Source organism: Heptranchias perlo, chromosome 5 (genome assembly GCF_035084215.1).
Source record: "Heptranchias perlo isolate sHepPer1 chromosome 5, sHepPer1.hap1, whole genome shotgun sequence".
Lineage (NCBI taxonomy): Eukaryota > Metazoa > Chordata > Chondrichthyes > Hexanchiformes > Hexanchidae > Heptranchias > Heptranchias perlo.
In genome coordinates, this window is record NC_090329.1 from 117,136,143 (window position 1) to 117,157,622 (window position 21,480).

General features: G+C 41.4%; 1 protein-coding gene across 1 annotated transcript in view; it reads right to left on the minus strand.

Annotated features, from left to right (window-relative positions):
• The window catches only part of bub1 (BUB1 mitotic checkpoint serine/threonine kinase), a 70,097-nt gene that overhangs the window by 10,920 nt on the left and 37,697 nt on the right, over positions 1 to 21,480 (minus strand). The window contains exons 11-20 of the mRNA XM_067985085.1: positions 18,917 to 18,975; positions 14,456 to 14,575; positions 11,472 to 11,603; positions 8,787 to 8,883; positions 8,600 to 8,687; positions 7,480 to 7,651; positions 7,261 to 7,348; positions 6,688 to 6,941; positions 4,012 to 4,155; positions 938 to 1,062 (exon numbers count right to left, since the gene is read on the minus strand). Of these exons, the coding sequence (XP_067841186.1) occupies positions 938 to 1,062; positions 4,012 to 4,155; positions 6,688 to 6,941; positions 7,261 to 7,348; positions 7,480 to 7,651; positions 8,600 to 8,687; positions 8,787 to 8,883; positions 11,472 to 11,603; positions 14,456 to 14,575; positions 18,917 to 18,975 (1,279 nt within the window). The remainder of the gene's footprint in view (positions 1 to 937; positions 1,063 to 4,011; positions 4,156 to 6,687; positions 6,942 to 7,260; positions 7,349 to 7,479; positions 7,652 to 8,599; positions 8,688 to 8,786; positions 8,884 to 11,471; positions 11,604 to 14,455; positions 14,576 to 18,916; positions 18,976 to 21,480) is intronic.

Genomic DNA, 21,480 nt, shown 5'->3' on the forward strand with positions numbered 1-21,480 from the left:
GTATTCTGCTTGATTCTCTACTGTATGATAAACCTGACTATTCTCCAGAGAAAATTCGACCATAGGGGCAAGACACCAAATTTGATCCAATTCTTACCAAGTGTCCACACATACCCCCTTTACTATCCGGTAATGCCTACTGGAATCAGGCTTAGGAATTTTTGCTGATTCTTCCTTTCCCTAGTTTGGGGTACAGCCAGTACTGCCACCCCAGCTCAGAGCAGATTGCTTATCACAGGTTGAGGGACAAACTAGGGGCCTTCTGGCCAGCAAGATATGGTACTCTACTGGATGAATCCATTTTAATTATGTCATTCCCAGATTTCCTCACATTACATATCAATCTTCAGTCAAGAGAGGATAAACAAACTGACCCAGCTTCTGCCCGACACCACTTGATAATTATTTATGAGGGTGAATCACTAACAGCACCCCCATCCTTTTCCTGCCCACGCAGACGGACCTGGTCTCCACTTGTTTCTCCCCAACTCCGGACACATTAAGAATTGCAGTTGTCCATTGTAATGGTACAGGTGCCAATATTTTTAAAGCTTTCATTAATAAATTGGAAAATTTCAGTGCTGACTATAGAAATCCTGATCCTCCATTAACTCAACTAAAGTGCTTGTACAAACTTCAGTGGAAACTTTTACCATATGGACAGTGTAAATCTTTCCCAATCAATATGGAGCAACAAAAACAAAGATACGAAGTGCAAATATTGTCAATATTTTACTTTGTTCCTGAAAACAATATAACATTTGGACCCAAACAAGGAGTGGTACATGTTACTCAATCCAGGAACACAGAGGAAATACAGTAGCATTGCAGTTACCAACTCATAAGTGCATTGGCAGTCAAAGTGGAAACAAAATTTAGGCTCATTTCCAAAAAAATGGAAATTGAAATACCAATACATTCATAACCTTATACTCACCTTTAAGCTAACTTTTTGTTGGTTCCTCACATCAGACAAGTTATTCATATCCAGAATTGTAGCTTGGTAGACGTGAGCAAAGGCCCCCTGTCCAAGCAAATAAGCAACATGGAACATTTCATTCCCTAAATACATGGAAAGGGATAAAAGGAAAAGTATTTTACACAAACTGCAAAGATCTTGCAACTTTATATCCCCAGTTGTATAAATAAGCATACTAAAATAATCAGTGTAATTTAATTAAGAGGTTGAAGAAAAAGAACATGGACGAAAACAATATTGGGTCAGCATGGCATAGCTGACTTGAATTGGGTACTTAAAAGGTGACAATATCTTCCTATTTAGCTACAAGTCGCAGTAAACTTTTTTTTAAAAAAACTAACATTTGCCAGCTTTAACGAGAAATGACAATACAGAATCCACATTCTATAGCCGTCGAGATTTCCATTAACATTTCTATCTCTTCAAATTTTTCCTGGTGCCAATCAATCATTCATACCCAAAAGATAAAAACCACAACCACCATGTTCAAGTTATAGAGTAACATGTAACTTAAGAACCTTAGGATGAGTAACCTAGCTGCCTGACTGTTACTGGCTCAAGTGACATTTTGCATAGACTGATTTCTCAAGGACAAAAGATCCAGTAAACATTTTATGGAGGAGGAACAAAGAAAGGAACATTATAACAAAACATAATTTGCTACATTATAGAAACATGAGTAGGCCATTCAGCCCCTCGAGCCTGTTCCACATTCAATTAGATCATGGCTGATCTGCATCTGAACTTCATTACCCACCTTGGTTCCATATCCCCAATACCCTTACCCAACAAAAATCTATCAATCTCAGTTTTGAAATTTTCTATTGACCTAGCCTCAACAGCTTTTTTATGGAGCGGGGGGGCGGGAAAAAAAAAGTTCAATTTCTACTACACTGCGTAAAAAGCTGCTTCCTGACATAACCCCTGAACAGCCTAGCTCCAATTTTAAAGGTTACACCCCTTGCTCTGGACAAAGGAAATAGTTTCTCTCTCTCTACCCTATCAAATCCTTTAATCATATTAAACATCTGAATTAGGTCACCCCTTAGGGCTACAATGGTTCCCATGTGCATAGAAGACTGATATTTATCCTCTATCTACTCTTTCCCAAATCACCCTGTTGGGAATCACTTCCCATCTCAATGCCAGCTGCAGCTGATGGACGGTTGCAGTCAGTGCCAGTCTACAATTGGCTAACCTCATGTGCAAGCACAGCAGTTCAGTGGTTTAATGCCCATTTCCCCTTCACAGAGTGCCTTATTAGCCATCAAGGCGCTCTATCTGCAGCAATAGCAGGAGGTTTATAGTAGGGGTCCCATCACTTGTGCTGTAAAATGCAACACAATTTGAAATTTCAACATTCATAAAATTCTACACTGTGGTACCCACTCACTCCTCATAGTTCATATGTCATTGTGATCTTCACTGCTGAATTCCCTCAGTTCTTCAGACATTAAAAAAGATCTTCCACCTCAGCACATTTTCTTTTAGATTGCCTTTCAGTTGCAACCACTTATTTCGCTTCTAACAAATTTGCAGTCACATTTTATTCTCCTCACTTTTCAAATTAAAAACCCTGCTTTCTTCTTTATTTGTCTTGCTTTCCTCTACTGTCCTTTCCCATTCCTTCATTGGTCTTTGCATTTTTAAAGAGAAAATATTTTTCCTTTTGCGAATGGACGGAAATGAGTTACACTTAGTGGTAGAATGGTTGGTAAATACTTCATCACAATCAAGAAGAGAACAGACTTCAATCTCCAGAAACATACTCAAGGGAATAGAAACCTACTTCATTCCCTTGAGTCTGTTCCATCAGTCAATCAGATCATGGCTGACCTGTACATCAAATTCACCCACCTTCGATCTATATCCCTCTATATTCTTACCCAACAAAAATCTATCAAACTCAGTCTTGAAAATTTCAATTGACCCAGCGTCCACAGCTTTTCTTTTTTTTTTGGTGGGGGGCGCAAGGGAAAAGGAGGAAGATCCAGATTTCCACTAGCATGTGTGAAAAAATGCTTCCTAATTTCACTCCTGAATGGCCCAGCACCAATTTTGAGATTATGCCCCCTTGATCTGGATTCTCCCAGCAGAGGAAATAGTTTCTGTCTACTCTATGAAATGTTGAGGCCCCAGTACAGATATCTGGGGAACACACATAGTACATTCCCTTTATCCCGACTCTGTCTCCTACCCCCCAACCAATTACCAACAAAGGAGAAATAAGCTACTGGATATTAGGTTAGAGTGAACATGAGCCCCTTCAATCACTTTTTCAGCAGTCGAGTCCCACTGAAGGTAAAAATATTTTAGAAACTTGATGTTGGAATGTGGGTATCACTGGTAAAGCAGCATTTATTGTCCATCCCAAGTTGCCCTGAGGGCAGTGTGGGACTGGAGTCATGTGTAGGCCAGACTGGGCAAGGGTAGCAGGTTCCTTTCCCTGAAGGACTTTGGATAATGGTTTTACTTCATTATGAATTATCAGACTATTGAAAGTCACAAAGGGACAGATGTTAGAACAGTCCAACAGATTTAACTTTCCACAATTGTACCAGTCAAGAGAATGAAGGAATGCATTTCACCATGATTTAAGTGACATTTTTCAAAAACCAAAACAGCTGCCAAGCTATTTCAGTAAAGATCTTTCTTGTTATGAGCATGTTAGCTGTATGTCAAATTTAAAATATATTGTACAAAAATGTTCTCAGAATTTGCTACAAAATTCATTCCAATATTTCATCAGTTATATTTTGGGCCAGGTTTGTATGGGGATATTGGAATAATTTATAGCTTGGTCATCAGGGAATAGCACCAAGTCAAAGCTAGATTCTTTCCCGCAAAAAGGCAGGGGAAAAAATATACTGGTAGGAAAACTAACTTACGGTTGCTCTTTGTGGCCTACTCACAGGAAAACTATGGAACTCAAAGCAACATACACTTTTCCACAGCAGAGTAGACTATGAGGAAATACAAATAAAATTTTAAAAATTACTAATGAGTAGGCACCAACAAAACGTGCCGTTTACCTAATCTGAGGTTGATTTTCGATCTGACGATGGGCATATTGTCCTCCGAATTTACAAAAGAGCAATAGGAGCTCAATGGTTTAGTTAGATTTGACAGAAATTCACTGATAAGATTTTTGTCCCAAGGATTTCCAATGATTACACCTAGAACAGAAAAGAGGGATAAAAAGTTTTCATAACATTTCATAGATTTTAAGTGCATTAAAAAGTAAACTAACTAAAAATTGTATACTTCAGTCAAATTATACTGTTGGTTAACTCCAGGTATTCTTGTTTCAACTGCACCACTACAGATCCAAAGCAATAAGAGCTTCATGGACTTCAAAAATTCCCAAATCAAAATTACATTGCACCTCTAATACAAAACATCAAATGAGAAAAAAGGAATAAGCCATGACCATATAACTTCATCTTCAAGATAACATGCTAAAATTGTTACAATGGTCATACTTCATTTTATTATAGATTTAAAGATCTGTACACTTTTCAGAGAACACAACATTCTTAGGGCCACTGTTTGTCCTAGACTGTTGGCAGAGACCTGACAACATGTGGCCCACTCCTCAGGCTGAAGGTGGATCAATGACTCACAAGACCCAAGATGAATATGGGTGATGTTCAAATAAGGAGAAAAGAATAAACCAAATACTAAAAGACCAGTCAGCCTAACACTGACCAATCAATAGCTTCTGGAGGCCATTAGATGGGATAAAATAAATACTCACCTAGAAAGAAATGAGTTGATTAAGGACAGCCAGCATGGACTTGTAAAGGATGAGTTATGTCTGACAAATGTAACACAGCACTTTGAGGAAATAACTGAGCGTATTGATGAAGGAAATGCTGTGGATGTCGTGCATACAGATTTTCAAAAAGCATTGATAAGGTTCTGCATGAGAGGCTTTTTGATCAAATTTTGAACGAGAAGTGAACAGAAAGTAGTGGCTAATGACTAGAATGCTGTAAACAGTGGTGTCCCCCAGACACACACCCATTTAATTCTGACTAGAGTATAGAGGATACAATATCAACATTTTCTATGCTTTTAAGTTTTACGGCAACACTTAAAGAAGGAGCATCACCACCTGGAGTACTCGTGTAAAAATGTTTAAGAACCAAGATTAACTTTAGTATCTTTACTAAATATTTTTGTTTGACTATTGAATGCTGAAAACATCAGAAGGGGCTCATTAAGCCCGACAGTGTGCTAAAGCTGAAATGGCAAATACTATCTGATTAGTACCCATTAATTCAGTGTTCTCACACTGTTTGGCTCAGTAATTCCTATAACCACGTTCTCCCTCCCCTCCCACCCCCAAGTAAATGTAAGGAATCTTACAACACCAGGTTATAGTCCAACAAATTTATTTTAAAATCATAAGCTTTCGGAGATTATCCCCTTCGTCAGGTGAAGGGGATAATCTCCAGATAGTCTTCATTCACCTGACGAAGGGGATAATCTCCGAAAGCTTGTGATTTTAAAATAAATTTGTTGGACTATAACCTGGTGTTGTAAGATTCCTTACATTTGTCCACCCCAGTCCATCACCGGCATCTCCACATCACCCCCAAGTAAGGCACTGGGAATCACTGACTTTTGTGCTGTGAGGCTGCATGTCCCACATCAAGACACAGATGAGCCACAATTTCCTCCAAATTAACATCAGGAAGACAAAAAAAATCATTTTTGGCACTACCATAAACTCTACTCCTTAGCCACTGATTCATCTCCCTCCCAGGTCACTCACACGAACTGAAAGACCATCTTTGTTAATTGTATCCATATGATTTATCAATTGGTGTTAATTGTATTAAGCTGATGCACATCAATTGGGGACTCTTGTATCCATTTATAAGAGAGCTGATCTAGGGTGTGGTGTGGAGCTCTGTGAGTAAAGGCTTGGAAGCAACTGAAGATTAGACCCATCAAGACGCCTATTTCCACAGTGCAACAAAATATTGCTCACCTCTGCCACTCTACTACTGAAACCCTTATTCATTGCATTTGTCACCTCTAAACTTAATTATCCAATGTCCTTCCACCTTCCACAAACTCCATCTTGCCCAAAACGCAGCTGCTCGTATCCCACTAGACACCCCTGCCCATCACTCCAGTCCTCACTAACCTATACTAGCTCTATCTCCCAATGTATTAAATTAAACACGTCTTCATCTTTAAATCCTTCCAGTCTTGCCCCACCTGAAATCTCCAGCCTTCTAATCCCCATGCACGCTCCCTTCACCCCACCATTGGTGGCAAAGCCTTCAGCCAGATTTGCCCCACTCTCTGGAACTCGATCTCTGCTTTTTCACTTATTTTTCCTCCTTTAAGACCCTTCTCAAAAACTCTTTGATCAGGCTTTCTGTCGCCCTCTCCCAAGCACTCCTAATCTCTCCCTTTGTGGCTCATCATCTAATTCCTTGTCCACTTCGTGTGAAACGCCAAGTGGCATTTTTATATTAAAGGTTCTATAAAAATGCAAGTTGCTTAAACTTAAAAATTTACAAAGAACAGAACACAGAAAAAGAATGTTAAGCCAGTCACATTCTTTGAAAGATTCCAATTAAAATGAGTACTTGTGGGAAACTCATTTAAATAGCAGATATCCCATGTTACACTTATACAACAATAACTCCATTGGTTGTAGGAAGTGTGGTGCGGACGGTTACATTTACCAGTCTCTGTTGGGGTTTCAACCGGTTCCTCATCAAACTGTAGATCACTGCAGTGCATTTCCTCCAGACAACAAAATGACTGTTCAGGTTTCAGAGGCTCTTCAAGGTTAAGCAGGCTGCACGATTCTATTCTCTCTCCAATCATCTGAAATTCTGATGGTGGCTCATTGGATGCATCCTGACAATTAATGCTAGGGTCAACGGCAGGAGCTGATAGGTTATTTGTGTGTTCGGATCCTAGATCCTGAATTGGACTTTATAAAAAATGTTTGGGGGCGGAAGGGAGAAGGTGCGGAAGAAAGAAAAAGTTTAATTGATCCATAAAAATTGTTTTGATTCATAAATGGTAGTTCACTGACAGCTATTTTCCCCCTTATGGAATACTGGATTAATCTGTTCATGTAATATATATGAAGAAAATACAACCATTACAATTATTAAATATTTATACAATTTTTTCATAAGCATCTTTGAGAATTCAATATAGTTATTTAAATGATTTTTTAAAAATTTACTGACAGATTTGAAAAAGTTGCTAAAACCTAAAAGTTAGATAAAATCATCAGTTCTTACCTAATTTTTCTGATTTTGGCAAGCTGAATGTATTCCTCCTCTGATGAATGAAGAACCATGTGCCCATCATTGTTAAGTTGTGCGTTTTCTGGAAGAATATTCAAGGTTTCTAACCTATAAAACTATTACGCTGCAAATAACCCAGTTTTCATAGATTGAAAACTGCAAAGTACAAAATCACTGCTTAAAGTTGACCACCACCATAAAACAGATTCTTACCTTCAATGTAATCCTCTGAATCTTGCTTTGGTTGCTGTGGCATCCCATAGAATGGAGTTGATGCTAGTGGTGCTGCAAAGGCAAAATCTTCTGTATCATTTGGATTAATTGTCAGGGTTCGGTTATCACACACGGCCCAAACAGCTTGATCATCTATTTCCTGCAGTTCTTCCTAAACAAAATTTTTTAAAAATCAAGTTCATAGTTTACAAAACAGGTTAACTAACAAGACTTAAGATTGGCATAAAATTTCCCTAACAGAATTGTGGCATTATTGCTGGTTTACTGGGTCAGTTTTCTTATTATTACTCTGTAAAATCGAGTAGGTGGGCAGGGTTGAGTGATTTCAAGGCTTTATTCCTTATTGTGTGGGGGCGGGAGGGGGTGGGTGTGGAGGCAGAGGAAATTTATGATATCATAATGACCGTGTGACATCACAAAGTGGTTTCAACCAATTAGAGTTATGAAAATACTCACTGAGCACACCATGTTTAACAGGAAATTAAAGATAGCGAACATACATGGAAATGTTATGGCTATTTGAGGCAGATCATGCCCACTTCTGACTTGATTTGGGAGTTATTCAACTGGCATTACTCAGGAGATATTCATTTAGCATACATCCTTGATCAGGACATATCCTCTGTGAGGTGTGTACCAAGTACCTGAAGATGGTTATAAAATTCATAACTTCGCTCTTACAGTTGCGACATTAGCTTGGCTCAGTTAGCAGCAATATTGTTTGTGTTCAGAAAGTTTAGGTTCAAGCTCTGTTACAGGACTGAAATAGATAATCTAAGCAGACACCCCAGTGCATTACTGAAGGAATGTGGCATAGTCAGAAGTGCCATCCTTCAGATGAGGCGTTAAACCCCCAAGGTTCTGTCCGCTTGTTCTATCCGTTCAGAAGGACATTAAACATCCCACGGTTCTCCGTCTCCTGGTGTCATGGCAACATTCCTTCTTGAACCTACACCACCCAAACTGATTAACTGGTCGCTCATTTCATTGCTGGTCATGGGACCTTGCTGTGCATAAAATAGCTGCTGCAGTGCTACACTTCAAAAAATAATTCATTGCACGCAAAGCACTTGAGGGCAGCAAAAAACACAAGTCTTACCTTTGCTTTACTAGCTGTGGGTTGTTTCTCGGATAATTCTCCCAATGGTTGTGATTCTACAGGTTTACTGTTCAAATCATTTTGTATGCTGCAACATTACATTGTTAATTAACAAGACATACACACAGTCCAACTGGCTACACTAAGAAAAATATTTCAAAAAGTTACAAGAAGCTGTTTTTTATACCTATTTACATCACTGGAATTATCTTCAAAGATAGAAAATGGAGCAGTGGAAGATGGAGCAAAGTTCATACCCAGATTTTCCATGGATTGATGGTTGTCTTGAGAAAAAAGGCAAAAAAAATGAAGTGGCATTATTTAAGTGAAACTGGTCTCCGAACACTTCCAGAAACTTCCAAGATCTATGCTACCATATATCTTTTGCTAGTGAGAATTCTTTTGCATGAGAAGAGGCAAGACAGCATGAAAAATTGAGATTAAAAAGATAAATAAGATGGTGCAGTGTATTGCAGTACCAATGATGCCACAAATTCATCCCCCACTCAGCCACATTATTGCAAGGAAGAACTAAGCAGGGGTCCTGGTCATAGAGACCTCACCGGGTTCCCATCCTACCCCCATTTCCTCACATTACTGCAAAAACATCAGTTTCATGGTGTAAAGGGACCTTAAGTGATTATGGTATCAACCTTTACAATTTTGAGAAAAAAAGTGAAAGGCCAAGACCTATACTGTAGATCTTCAGCAATCTTAGAGAGTAAAAGCGAAGTCAAGATAAATTGGAAAGTAGTAATTAGATAATGGCAATCTTGGGGTATAAAAGCCTGAAGATTTGAATGAAGGGATTGCTAAGGGAAGTAGAGTTCCACTGGAACAAGATCTTAGGAAAGAAAGAAAATAAAACCTGCATTAATATAACACCTTTCATGACCCCAGGGCAGCTGATGAAATACTTTTATAGTTGCTGTTGTAACGTAGAGAAATGCAGCAGCCAATTTGCAAAGTTCCACAAACAGCAATGAGCTAAATGACTGGATAATCTGTTTTTGATGGTGTTGGTTAAAGAATAAACATTGGCCATGACACCAGGAGCATTCCCCTGCTCCTTCAAAAGTGCCATGGGATCTTTTACATCCACCTGAAAGGGCAGACATGGCCTCGGCTTAAGGTCTCATCTGAAAGACAGCACCTCCAACAGGGCACCACTCCTTCAGAATGGCACTGAAATGTCAGCCTAGATCATGTGCTCTAGTCTTTGAATCAGATGGTCTTGGGTTCAAGCATCACTCCAGAGGCAAGAGTGCTACCATTGATTTAAGTCTGACACCTGGTATGAAGTTGAACCCATGACCTTCTGACTCAGGTGAGTGTGCCAACACAGAGCCAAGTCTGACACCTGTAGGAGATTGTGCGAGGATTCTTGATTTCGGTTCATTGGAATTGTATGGGGTTTGCTGAAAATTTTACAGTTTACCAATGCACCAGTCATTTTTGTGACCTTGGATTGAAATGGCAAACATATTGCCTAATTATGGATTTTTGTACCATCGGCCATGTCCACCACAAATTGAGCTGACTCATTTCAAACTCATTTTACATAGGACACTCAAAAGATGGCACAACAAAGACTATCATCCCATTAGTTTGGGTTCAATTTTAACCCAGGTCCCAAAGAAGAAATGCCAGAGGGTTAACCCATGGCAGAAAGAAAATTAGATCACTTAAGGATACATATGGGGTTAAAATGGAGGATAAACAAAAAAAAAGCATGTTTGACATTCAATAGAGAAGGCACAAGATTCTACAACTAAACATAATTTTGACAGTACTGGATTGGCGTTCCTATCCAGGCTCAAAGTGCTACGGATAAATTAATGCCCAAGGCTACCAAGTAAGGTTAGAAACAAAATTTAGGCAACGGTCGTCATCGGCATGTCAAATACAGGAGAGGTCTCCCTTGATTAGAAACCAAGAGAAATGGTACCCATCTTCAAAAAAGATGACACTACAAACCTGGGTACCTAACGGGCAAAATAATGGAATTAATCAGCAGGAACAAATTATAGCAGCAGCTTCTAAGCTTTTGTCTTTGTAGGTCATTTAGGTGCATATAAATGGAGCTACCCAGGCCATATATTAAGTTTAAGTCAATGTTCTGATTAATTTTCATATATTTGAAGTTGCTGATACCAATCGATTTGATGTTCTTATCAAAGATTTATCAACAAATCAGGCTACAGTCCTTGGTAAAGCTCCAGACCCACGAAATTCAAACAAGCGAGTAAGAAATATTCGTGCAAATAGAATTAAGTTGTCTGGGTTTCATGGGCCAGGTGGATAGACAGAGCCACATGATCTATGGGCCATAGGTTAGATGCAGCAAGTTACCTGGATGAAAATAAATGGCAAAAATCAGCTTTAGAAAGGGGATTTTTGGCTGATCAACCTCCTTGACTTTTGTTTTTAAGAAAAGGGAAATAACATCTCAAGTTGACAATAAGCCACCCAAGGACAGTGTACCTACACTTCTATAAAGCTTTTGATATACTTCTACACGAAAGGCTGGTATAAGACCATGGGTATTCCAAGTAAACCTTGGTGCTGGATAAGAAACTGGCTGAAAGAGAATCAGCAGACATCAGTTTAGGTGTAATGTCAGCTGGGGAGATGTACTAAATGGAGTGTCCTAGTGATCAGTGCTGGAGCCCCTATTGTTTCTGATCTACATAAAGAGCCTAGATTCAGAAAATAAATGAAATTTGGTCAGATTTACAGATAATACTAAGCTAGATACAGTCCAGTCTGACAAGACAAGCCAAGCCAAGGAACTAAAGAAACCAGAAAAAAATTCAAATAGCTAGAACTATGCCAAATGAAATTTAATATGGGTGCATTCATATAGACTTACCATTCTTTTTGCAAAATGCTTTAGAATCTCCATCTTGTACCTCCATTTGATCCTCTACAAAAGCACCACCATTTTCATCCACTTCTGGCAATTCAGGGACCACCGGTGCCTGAAACATGTCCATTATAGCATCTACCACAAGAAAAGACAGACTTTACCTTCAGCTGTGCTTTTACACTTTGAATGTATCACTCAATCTGAATTGGATTTGTAGTTAAAACATTGTCACAAGTTATAGAATCATAGAAAGGTTACAGCACGGAAGGGGCCAATTGGCCCATCGAGCATGTGCCAGCTCTATGCAAGAGCAATCCAGCTAGTCCCACTCACCTGCCCCATCCCCGTAGCCCTGCAATTTTTTTTTCCTTTAAAGAACTTATCCAGTTCCCTTTTGAAAGCAATGATTAAATCTGCCTCCACCACCCCCTCGGTTGTGCATTCCAGATCCTAACCACTCGCTGTGTGAAAAAGTTTTTCCTCATGTAACCTTTGGTTCATTTGCCAATCAACTTAAATCTATGTCCTCTGGTTCTTGACCCTTCTGCCAATGGGAATAGTTTCTCTATCTACTCTGTCCAGACCCTTCATGATTTTTGAATACCTTTTGTCAAATCTCCTCTCAACCATCTCTGTTCCAAGAACAACCACCCCAGCTTCTCCAATCTCTCCATGGTAACTGAAGTCCCTCATCCCTGGAATCATTCCTGTAAATCTCTTCTGCATCCTCCCCAAGGCATTCACATCTTTCCTAAAGTGCGGTGCCCAGAACTGGACACAATACTCCAGTTGTGGCCAAACCAGTGTTTTATAAAAGTTTCAACATAATTTCCTTGCTTTTGTAGCAAGTTAGATAACAAAACCATTTATTTTGGAGATGGTTACGTACTTGGGATTTTTCTAACTTTCTTACCTTGGATTACTTTCATATATGAGTCCCAACTTCCCATACCTTTGCCAGTGATTATCTTTGCCATCTAGGTAAGATTTCGGTAATGTGCTCAGGAAACTAAGAAACCCTGTCTAGTAATTGCTTTTAGCTGCTAGATCTATTTTATGGCTCCATAAGGTCTCACTCCAATCTTCAAAAGTAATAAAGCATCACATCAGACCTCATTTTAAGTTTAAAATATCAAGCATATTTTACAAACAAACTAACACATAACAGTTATATACAGCTATATATTTACAATAGACATCCTTCCACCTAACTGTTCAAATGAATAATAAAGATTGCAACTCTAAGAACCAAGCTAGTCCTGTATAAATAACTTTCAAATATACAGCATTTCCCCTTTCTTTCAGGAATTTCACACTGACATCTTGGAGAAATAACTGGACAAACAGCATGGTTGCTTCTGAGATCTCAAGCTGCTTCAAAGATTTCCAAACATTCCTTTGTTTCTCAAACCACTGACTTGATCAGGACTGCGCTTTTTCACATCTCAGGAAAGATTTGCCAGAACATCCTAGATTTTGACCATCCAATTAATCAAATTTAAAAAGGAAACATCAGTCATACACAAATGAAACCAATCACATAGCATTGTTTAAATTTGAATTTTACCTGTCACATCTAACAAAACCTGCAACACTGTATTGGGATAAATTTGGCAAAAGACTTTAGCTTTAGCTAACTGTTGAAGTCCCTATGCACACTGACTGGCTTTTTAAAAAGGGGCAGCCAACAAACCAAAACCTGGACAAAAAATACATAATTTTTGTCACAGAATCATTTAAATTCACAGGTTTAAATGATTAAAAAAAATTTTGCAGCCAGCTTTGGGAGATTTTAAAAAAAATGTAATGTAGCACATTGAAATAACAGGCTAATATTATGATGGTCGGACATGGATTTCCTCTCCTGATCGCCACTCATTGAGTTCCCCATCTCATGGCTGTTATAAGTAAATAGTAAATGGACACCAGAAAGGAAGGAGTTACCTTGTTACTCTGTCAAGCCAAATTTCACAATAGCATCGGCTAGGTGGCAGCAGTGAATATAATGGGAGCACCAAAACCTTTTATCTTTTGTCAAGGAGCCCAGCAGTAATATAAAAATTTAAATGACTCTTCCCATCAATTTTCACACATCTTAAATTGCCAACGAATCTTGGCGTTCTGATTTATCCATCAATGAGGAAGCAGTGCTAAGATCATACCTTTCCATTTGTGAAACTGAAAGAAGTAATGCCAGCAAAGTAAGAAATAAATTCACAAATAAGCTTTGAGCTGCCAAGCTTTGCGGGCCAGATAGCTAAGATTCATGAGCTAGTGGACCATAATTTGGACACTGAGGGATAGTGTTGCAAGGGGAGACCCAAACAAGCAAAGAGAGAAATTAAAAGTCTCACTAAAACAAATGGAGGTGGGCTTTCCTGATGGATCAGTAAGTTTAGCCAGTGAGTAGCTAAGCCATACTCACAAATTACTGGGATTTAAAACCTGTCCCAGGGGGCCCTGGAAGCCACATTGCCAGAAATTAATTATGTTGGCCATCCTAGGCTACGTCTAGTATAACCCAGGGGTATACGGGTAGATTGTTAGCCCTGACGCATGCTACATTCTATTCACTACATTCATATTCTGTTCATAAGAGGTGTAGGCCTGCTTATGGCAGCTGCCTTTTTCAGTGAGCACAACAGCAAAAATTTGCATATAGCATCTTTAACGTAGTAAATCAGACAAAAATTGATAAAGCCAAAGAAGACATTAGGATAGGTGACCAAAAGAATGGTTTTAAGAAGCATCTTAAAAAAGGAGAGATAGTTGGAGGCTTAGGGAGGGAATTCCAGAGCTTAGCATAGAGACAGCTGAAGGAGTGACCACCAATGATAGGGCAAAGGAAGTGGGGGATGTATCCAACTTTATCAAAAGTCCAAAGGCAAGACAGATGGTGTAACATGCATTTTTAAATTATGGAGATTTGCAACTCAACATTTTATAGATACTAATTGGACCAACACTAACTGAAAAAAAATTCTTACCCAATGCTTCTTTGGTACAAACAGTCGGTGAAGGTAGGACTTTGGATGAAGTAGCTTGAACCAAGCCAAATGAAGTGTTTGGAGTGTGGGATCTATTCCCAATTAATCCTGAAACATTTCCTGTCAGAGTTGAATTTTAAAGCCAACAATTAAATACTTAACTCCCTAGTTTATAATTCTTTATGTTGCTGAGAAGAAAATTTACAAACAAAAAAGTAAATCAGAGGTTCAGGCTATTTAAAAGACAGGTTTTGTAGTGGGTTCCATCCCCTTCAAACAGACCATCAGTTGCTTACAGAGCAGCCATAGAACGAGAGAGGAGAAACTAATACTGGAGTTACAGATAGTCCCCGTATGCCCATTTCTTGGCGAAGAAAGTAATAACCAGCTCAAACAGCCACACAGAATGATTGACAGAGTGTAGCCAAGAACCATAGAGAGGCTCAAACAGTTAGCCAAAACTACACAGGCTGTCTCTGCAAGGAGGCATAATTCACTCTATTGTTGCTGCTAATTGCTTGCCCACTGCAGCAAATCGCCACCACTGGCTAAGTGTCTGGATCATACATTAACAGCCTCCTCTGTGGTGGCAAGTCATCCCACTGGCTGTGTGATGGGCAGGTGAAGTGCGAGGATGGATCTAATGAATAACTGGAGACTTGCAAGACTAAGACCTTCAGTTCCCAAGAGTTAAACTACAGTTGGATCAACAAGTGTAGCCTAGGGATCTGTTGCTGTGACTCCCAAACGGACTGTAAAAACAGCTCTAATGAGGAGTGATACTCTCAAACACTGCATGGAGCACACTTTCTAGTGCTAGAATGCAAATTGCATTTCTCTGAAGTTCACATGCAACCAGGACAAGGACTGTGAGGATAGCAGTGATGAGGTGGGGCGCCCAAGATTAACCACATATTCTGTCCACTCCTGCAACTAACGTCCTGCGAGAGTGACAGATTGTCCTGATTTGTCAGATGAGTCAACATCGTGAGAACCAGTTAGCAGTTGAATTAATCAATTTCTGCCCAGTCCTAGAATTCCACTGTGGGAGCAGCAAATATTTGCACATGAAATGACGGTGCAACAGCGATGCAGACTGCAAAAATTAATCAGGAGAAAAGGACGGTGCTGTTACAGCTTGTCAGCCAGATAAATTTCAGTGAAATTATGGGATTTACATTGATACAATACCTGTGCTACAGTCAAAGATTAAAAACAGAAAGTGCTGGAAATTCACAGCAGGTCAGACAGAATGCGAAGAGGGAAAAGACAAGGTAATTTTTCAGGCCAAACCCTTTTCCACAACTTGAAGGATTAGTTTTTTTTAAATTCGTTCATGGGATGTGGGCTTCGCTGGCAAGGCCAACATTTATTGCCCATCCCTAATTGCCCTCAAGAAGGTGGTGGTGAGCCACCTTCTTGAACCGCTGCAGTCCATGTGGTGAAGGTTCTCCCATAGTGCTGTTAGGTAGGGAGTTCCAGGATTTTGACCCAGCGACGATGAAGGAATGGCAATATATTTCCAAGTCGGGGTGGTGTATGACTTGGAAGGGAACATACAAGGGGTGTTGTTCACTGCTCCCCTAGTCCTTCTAGGTCGCGGGTTTGGAAGGTGCTGTCGAAGAAGCCTTGGCGAGTTGCTGCAGTGCATCCTGTGGATGGTACACACTGCAGCCACTGTGCGCCGGTGGTGAAGGGAGTGAATGTTTAGGGTGGTGGATGGGTGCCAATCAAGCGAGCTGCTTTGTCCTGGATGGTGTCGAGCTTCTTGAGTGTTGTTGCAGCTGCACTCATCCAGGCAAGTGGAGAGTATTCCATCACACTCCTGACTTGTGCTTTGTAGATGTTGGAAAGGCTTTGGGAAGTCAGCAGGTCGGTCACTCGCCACAGAATACCCAGCCTCTGACCTGCTCTTGTAGCCAGTCCAGTTAAGTTTATGGTCAATGGTGACCTCAGGATGTTGATGGTGGGGGATTCGACGATGGTAATGCCGTTGAATGTCATGGGGAGGTGGTTAGACTCTCTTGTTGGAGATGGTCATTGCCTGGCACGAATGTTACTTGCCACTTATCAGCCCAAGCCTGGATATTCTCCAGGTCTTGCTGCATGCAGGCACGGACTGCTTCATTATCTGAGGGGTTGAGAATGGAACTGAACACTGTGCAATCATCAGCGAACATCCCCATTTCTGACCTCATGCTGGAGGAAGGTCATTGATGAAGCAGCTGAAGATGGTTGGGCCGAGGACACTGCCCTAAGGAACTCCAACAGCAATGCCCTGGGGCTGAGATGATTAGCCTCCAACAACCACTACCATCTTCCTTTGTGCGAGGTACAACTCCAGCCACTGGAGTGTTTTCCCCCTGATTCCCAATGACTTCAATTTTACTAGGGCTCCTTGGTGCCACACTTGGTCAAATGCTGCTTTGATGTCAAGGGCAGTCACTCTCATCCCACCTCTGGAATTCAGCTCTTTTGTCCATGTTTGGACCAAGGCTGTAATGAGGTCTGTAGCAGAGTGGTCTTGGCGGAACCCAAATGAGCATCGCTGAGCAGTTTATTGGTGAGTAAGTGCCGCTTGATAGCACTGTCGACGACACCTTCCATCACTTTGATGATGGAGTAGATTGATGGGGCAGTAATTGGCCGGATTGGATTTGTCCTGCTTTTTGTAGACAGGACATACCTGGGCAATTTTCCACATTGTCGGGTAGATGCCAGTGTTGTAGGTGTACTGGAACAGCTTGGCTAGAGGCGCGGCTGGTTCTGGAGCACAAGTCTTCAGCACTACAGCCGTGATGTCGTCGGGGCCCATAGCCTTTGCTGTATCCAGTACACTCAGCCGTTGGTTCGCTCACCACCTGCCGCAGGCCCAGTCTCGCAGCTATGTCCTTCAGGACTCGACCAACTCTGTCAGTCACGGTGCTACCGAGCCACTCTTGGAGATGGACATTGAAGTCCCCCACCCAGAGTACATTCTGTGCCCTTGCTACCCTCAGTGCTTCCTCCAAGTGGCGCTCAACATGGAGGAGGACTGATTTATCAGCTGAGGGAGGGCGGTAGGTGGTAATCAGCAGGAGGTTTCCTTGCCCATGTTTGACCTGATGCCATGAGATTTCATGGGGTCCGGAGTCAATGTTGAGAACTCCCTGGGCCACTCCCTCCTGACTGTATATCACTGTACCGCCACCTCTGGAGGGTCTGTCCTGCTGGTGGGACAGGACATACCCAGGGATGGTGATGGAAGCATCTGGGACATTGGCGGAAAGGTACGATTCTGTGAGTATGGCTATGTCAGGCTGTTGCTTGACTAACATCTGGGGACTTGTGCCAAAATTGGGAGAGCTGTCCCACAGACTAGTGAGGACGACTTTGCAGGGTCGATTGGGCTTGGTTTGCCTGTGTCGTGGCTGGTGCCGGGTGGTCCGTCCGGTTTCATTATGACTTTTTGTAGCACGATTGTACAACTGAGTGGCTTGCTAGGCCATTTCAGAGGGCGATTAAGAATCTGTGGGCCTGGAGTCACATAGGCCAGACCAGGTAAGGACGGCAGGTTTCCTTCCCTAAAAAAGGATATTAGTGAACCACATGGGTTTTTACGACAATCCAGTAGTTTCATGGCCACCGTTACTGATACTAGTTTTTTAATCTAGTAACAGACTTTTTATTTAATTAATTGAATTTAAATTCCCTAGCTGCCGTGGCAGGATTTGAACTAATGACTCCAGATCATTAGTCCAGGCCTCTGGATTATTAGTCCAGTGACATAACCACTATGCTAATGTACCCTTGTAGAGGGGTTTGGCCTGAAACTATAACCTCTCTCTACAGATGTTGACTAACCTGCTCTGTGTTTCTAGCTTTTGTTTTATTTTTAAGTTCAACAAAGAATATAACTGATGTAGAGAATAATGCTATTTTCAGTATTAACAGCCTCACTGGGAAAGATACCCAAATGTGGAGATTCTTGAAGGGCCTGAGGACTTAGTCCTCCACCATCATCTGAGACAACTCAAGGCACTGACTAGTGCAAAGAGAATGGGCTGCCAAATGGCAGTTGTGAGCAACTGGGATCAACACTCAATCCCTGAAATGTGTGTTTGCCCTGATGGGAGGCAACTGGGATCAGACACGAAATGCTGCTTCCCAACTGGTGCAGTACCATCTGTGGCTGATGGCCAATGAACCACAACCATAAACAAAACCACAACTACATCTCCTGTTTAATAAAAAAAAAGTTGCAGATATTTTTTAAAAAGTTACACTTACTCTGATTGTATTCGGTTTAGTTTTTTAAATTTAAATTTCACCATCTCATTTAATTCTGGTTTCAAATTAGTTTTCATTGTCACACCACCAAAATAACCTTCAAACAGCTTCAGTGTTAAAATGCTTTCCATTAACCACGTTGATGTATAATAAAAAATTAAAGTTGTTTTACATGTCTAGAAAGACATTTACCTTCTCTTGGACCTGTAAGAGATGTCATCCTGGAACTGTTAGCACTTTCATTCATAAACCTAAAATGAAAGTTAAAATATATGTTACTTCACTCAGTTGCATAGTCATTAGGTTTTATTTAAACTGTATTCCATCTCATTTCAGTCTGGTGCACACAACAGTTCATATTTCGGAGCTGGAGCTGCAGATGGATTCGTTGTGGAGCATCCGTGATGCTGAGACTATCGTGGATAGCACGTTCAGTGAGGTGGTCACACCGCAGGTAAAGATTATGCAGGCAGAAAGGAAATGGGTGACCACCAGGCAGAGTAAAAGGACTAAGCAGGTAGAGCAGGAGTCGCCTGGGGCCATCTCTCTCTCTCAAACAGATATACCGCTTTGGATACTGTTGGGGGAGATGGCTTATCAGGGGAAAGCAGCAGGAGCCAAGTTCGTGGCACCACGGGTGGCTCTGCTGCACAGGAGGGGAGGAAAAAGAGTGGCAGGGCTATAGCGATTGGGGAACAGATAGGCGTTTCTGTGGCCGCAAACGTGACTCCAGATTGGTATGTTGCCTCCCTGGTGCTAGGGTCAAGGATGTCGCGAAGCGGCTGCAGGAATTCTGGAGGAGGAGGGGGGAGGGTGAACAGCCAGTAGTCGTGGTCCATATCTGTACCAATGACATAGGTTAAAAAAAGGAATGAGGTCCTGCAAGGTGAATTTAAGGAGTTAGGAGATAAATTAAAAAGCAGGACTTCAAAAAGGTAGTAATCTCAGGATTACTACCAGTGCCAAGTGCTAGTGAGTATAGGAACAGGAGAATAGACAGGATGAATGCGTGGCTGCAGGGATGGTGTAGGAGGGAGGGATTTAGATTCCTGGGACATTGGGACCGGTTCTGGGGAAGGTGGGACTTGTACAAGCGAGACGGGTTACACCCGAGCAGGACCGGGACCAATGTCCTCGCGGGGGTGTTTGCTAGTGCTTTTGGGGAAGGTTTAAACTAGAGTGGCAGGGGGATGGGAACCTGAGCGGGGAGTCAGGAGGGAGTAAATTTGAGAGCAGCAAGAGAGGGGAAGACCCAGGGGGAATTTACAATACAAATAGTACAAACAGTTGTTCATGAACAAGTGAAAGGGAAAAGCGTAGAGCAGCAGAAAGAAAGTGTAATTTAAACACTGCAGATAAAGTGAAAACTAGAAGGCGTAAGGCGATTAACCCAGCATCAAAGCTGAAGGTCAGGCTAGGGTGTGTGGCCCAACTAAGAGTTCTATATACAAATGCACGGAGTATAAGGAATAAATTAAATGAACTACAGGTTCAATTTCAAATTGGAGGGTATGACATGATAGCTATTACAGAGACATGGCTGCAGGATGGTCAGGATTGGGAACTAATTATACCGGGTTATAAGGTCTACAGGAGAGATAGGGAAAATGGAAGAGGGGGAGGAGTAGCCTTAATGATTAGAGATGAAATCACTTCAATGATAAAGGGGGGTATAACGAGAGGTAAGCAGCCAACAGAGACCTTATGGGTTGAATTGAGAAATAGGAAAGGATCTAAGTCTATAGTGGGAGTTGTATATAGGTGCCCTGGCAGCAGCTCTGAAGTGCTAGATTGTATAAATGCAGAGATTAGACAAGCGTGTAGCAAAGGCATAGTGGTCTAATTGGGCGACTTTAATCTTCACATAGATTGGGAAAAGCAGACTAGCACCTGTCAGAAAGGTAGTGAATTTCTTGAGTGTGTCCGGGATAGTTTTCTACAGCAGTATGTCCTGGAGGCAACAAGGGGACAAGCCACACTAGATTTAGTATGGAGTAATGAATCAGATTTAGTTAACGGCTTAACTGTGCGTGAACATCTATCCAATAGCGATCATAACATGATAGAGTTCAATGTAGTGTGTGAAAGGGAAAAAAAGTGACTCAGCTGCTAAGATTCTAGACTTGGGTAACAATTGTAAACAATTTTACAACACCAAGTTATAGTCCAACAATTTTATTTTTAATCCCACAAGCTTTCGGGGGCTTTCCCCTTCCTCAGGCGGTGTGGAAGTGACAATTTCGAATCCTTCGCATTTTAAGATCACATAACAAAGCCTGGTGATTACTGCCCGTTGCCAAGGCAATCACAGTGAGCAGACAGAAAGGTGTCATCTAAAAGGCCACTGAATATACAACCCCCCCAAAAAAAAGAGACAGAACGAAGACAGTCAATGACCCGTTATATTAAAAACAGATAACATTTGTTCGCTGGTGGGGTTACGTGTAGCGTGACATGAACCCAAGATCCCGGTTGAGGCCGTCCTCATGGGTGCGGAACTTGGCTATTAATTTCTGCTCGACGATTTTGCGTTGTCGTGTGTCTCGAAGGCCGCCTTGGAGTATGTTTACCCGAAGGTCGGTGGCTGAATGTCCATGACTGCTGAAGTGTTCCCCGACAGGGAGAGAACCCTCCTGTTTGGCGATTGTTGCGCGGTGTCCGTTCATCCGTTGTCGCAGCGTCTGCATTGTCTCGCCAATGTACCATGCTCTGGGGCATCCTTTCCTGCAACGTATGAGGTAGACAACGTTGGCCGA